Here is a 2,848-nt window from a genome sequence, read left to right on the forward strand (position 1 = left end):
TAATACTGTGTTGTAGAGAGCACCAGGCGTGTGTGTTTGGAGGAGCGATCCCCACACAGCCGGCGTGCTGAATAAAGCAAATACCCACTTCTCTGACTCTGTCTCTCAAGTGTCTCCTGGCCCGGTTGTGGCATGATTCAATGGGATACACATCATAAAGTCATCCCAGGACATTGACCATCACGTGTTCACATCATGGTGTATGGTGGTTGGTTGAATTATGTTTGTTGAGCTTTAAAACTATGTAAACTGATAACTGGCTAACTGCTTAAAAACACCAGGTTTTTGCAATAAAGTGGCTCTCCTTTGCACCTGCCTGGGGACTCCGCATCACTTCTTATCACAACAGCTACTGTCTTAGAAACGAGCATTAATGTCTTTGAAATGGGTCTTAATATCCCTATGAACATCCACTTGCTTAAGTTTGTTACAGCACTCAGGTGGTTTGACAGTTTGAGCTCCTGAACTTTAGGGTAATAGGACAAATGGGTCTGCACAAAGTCTCTTGCAGATGGTCTGAACTTCAGGGGAAAACGGCGGCACATGTTCAAGGGGGGATATGGGGTCAGTGGTTCGGGAAGGCTGTGCCTTCCTGGTACCTCAGACGATGGGGAAAGGAAGAGAGCAACATGCGGCCGGGAGTTTAGGATAAAAGGAGGCTGCGTCCTCCAAAACCTCGAGAGAGACCCCACGGGCGTGTGCCCCAGTGGACTCTCTCCCTTTATTCGAGTAAAGTTGCAGGACTCCTCCTTGGTGGACACTGGCTTGTCACGGTGTGGCTTTTCGGTACAGCGCCCATCCACTTCCATCCCCATTCCATCCTTCCCTGTCCATTCCCAGCCCACCCCAGTCCCACCCACCAGCCTGTCCCACGCTGAGACTGGCACATGGCAGTGGATCCCACCAGTGTGCGAGGAGTGTGGGATCAGCCGCCCCTGCCCTGTCAACACCGACAGCTTTTGTTGGGGCCTGGCAATCATTCCAGAACAGGCCTTTTCCAGGGAAATCCTCTGTGCTGCACAAGTCTTGTTCCTGGCCTGCATCAGGGCATCAGGGCGAGGCCCAGCTCAGCCCACAATGCGATGCCCAAACCCAGCCCATTTCCTGCACACTTTTCCACTAGATCAGTTCATTCAGGTTCCCATTGCCTCATCCCACTCCTTTCCTCACAGGACACATGCATCCCCTCTCACACACCATCATTACCACTCACCCATAACAAGGAATTCTGGCTCAAGGCATGAGAAACATGGATTCACTTTAGTTTTTATTTAGATCTGGCTGTTGAAAGGCTCCAAACCCATGTTTCCTATGGATGTTGGGAACTGGGGCCCTGGAGCCTAAGTGCCAAAGCCAGCTGGGCCCCTCCACAGGAGGAAAAGTCAGGTTTTTTAAGTTCCCTGAGGTTGATCCAGTTGCTATCACCCAAGCCCCGGGGATAAACAAAGAGAGCCTATCCGTGCCATTAAAAACATGGAAACACCCCAAATCCGACCCCTGGGATGTGCTGTATTTTTGTTCTCACTGTTAAAAATAAATTTTAAAAAATGAGAATTTGTTTCACTCTTTGCTCATCCAGGTTTGCTGGGGAAAGGTTTTGTCTCCTTTGCTGCTGAAAGCCAAAGGTTGATTTGGGGAGAGCGATATGATCCCTATGGGATTTAGGGATATTTGAGATGTTCAGTCAGTGGGATGGGCTCAGGGGATGGGTGGGGTCCCAGAGCCTGTGCTGGATCAGGCACCAGAACAGGAGTTTGACCGAAAAGGGGTTTTCCCATGTTTTTCTAATGGAGAAATGCAGCACAGTCCCTTTCCCTGGAATACCAGGCCTGGAGCTGTTGCATCCCTCAGGCCTTGTACCTGCCCAGATGCTCACGGGCGATGATCACCCGCTGGATCTGTGCCGTACCCTCGTAGATCTGTGGGGAGAACCAGAAACGGGTGAGCCAGGAGCTGGGAAAGGTGTTTGACCAGAGTCTGCACACCTGTGACCCCTCCCTGCACTAAGCCGGGGGCAGGAGGAGGGAAAACTGGGAAAAATTAGTGTGACAATGACCCATAGCAGGCAATAAGCACATACAGGTGTGTGTGTTCAGTTCAGGAGGGATCCAGGGGCTCCCCAGGTATCCAAACACCCATGTGTGCCCGGCACAGGAGAGATTCAGGGATTCCCCAGTTACAGCCCAGGGCAGCTTCAGGACAGTAGAATTTGGGCATTTCAGTGTTTCAGCTCCCAATCCTGCCCAAAGTTGCTTTGGCAAATCACTCCCACACCTGCAAATCCACTTTCTCTGCAGTCACAAAATCAGGATAATACTCCCCAAACTGCACAAAGCTTCTCCAAGTAGAGCTGCTGGAATTGTAAGGTCCAGCCCCTTTCCCAGGTTCTTGCAGGGATGGAGTGGAACAGGAAAAACACCCCAGATTTCACACTAAATCAGAGTAATTTGAACAATTTCAAAACCTCAGCATGCTTGGCCATGCATTGATGATGGAACTGTGTGATGGAGGATCTTGGTGGAAAACAACCCCAGAACAGGAGAAGAGCCCGATTCTGACAAAGTCTCATAGCTTGTTCAGTCCCTTCCTGGCAGGACTGAAATCAGGACTGAGGACTTCTCAGTTCCAAACATCTGCTTTCTGTCCTTGGAGAAGGAAAAATTCCTGGCTGGTGAGAACAGTTGGAATTTTAAAGTCAGCTGTAAATGGAATGTCAACCACCTGGAATCTCAGCAGCTGTGGTCACTTGGTGATAGGTCAGGGCCATATATGTTCCCTGAGACCTGTTTGGATCAGTTCCAGTCAATCATGGTTAATGTTGGAAAGAGGGAAAAGGTGAAGGTCGCTG

The 2,848-nt window shown here is 50.0% G+C and overlaps 1 protein-coding gene across 1 annotated transcript in view; it reads right to left on the reverse strand.

Annotated features, from left to right (window-relative positions):
• Window positions 1-1,241: 1,241 nt before the first annotated feature.
• Window positions 1,242-2,848, reverse strand: part of LOC103618642 (medium-chain specific acyl-CoA dehydrogenase, mitochondrial) — a 9,951-nt gene continuing 8,344 nt past the window's right edge. Inside the window, exon 12 of the mRNA XM_008637069.2 lies at window positions 1,242-1,919. Within this exon, the coding sequence (XP_008635291.2) occupies window positions 1,848-1,919 (72 nt within the window). The 3' untranslated portion in view covers window positions 1,242-1,847. The remainder of the gene's footprint in view (window positions 1,920-2,848) is intronic.

The sequence above is a fragment of the Corvus brachyrhynchos genome, unplaced genomic scaffold (genome assembly GCF_000691975.1).
Source record: "Corvus brachyrhynchos isolate BGI_N302 unplaced genomic scaffold, ASM69197v1 scaffold1647, whole genome shotgun sequence".
In the NCBI taxonomy this organism is placed as follows: Eukaryota; Metazoa; Chordata; class Aves; order Passeriformes; family Corvidae; genus Corvus; species Corvus brachyrhynchos.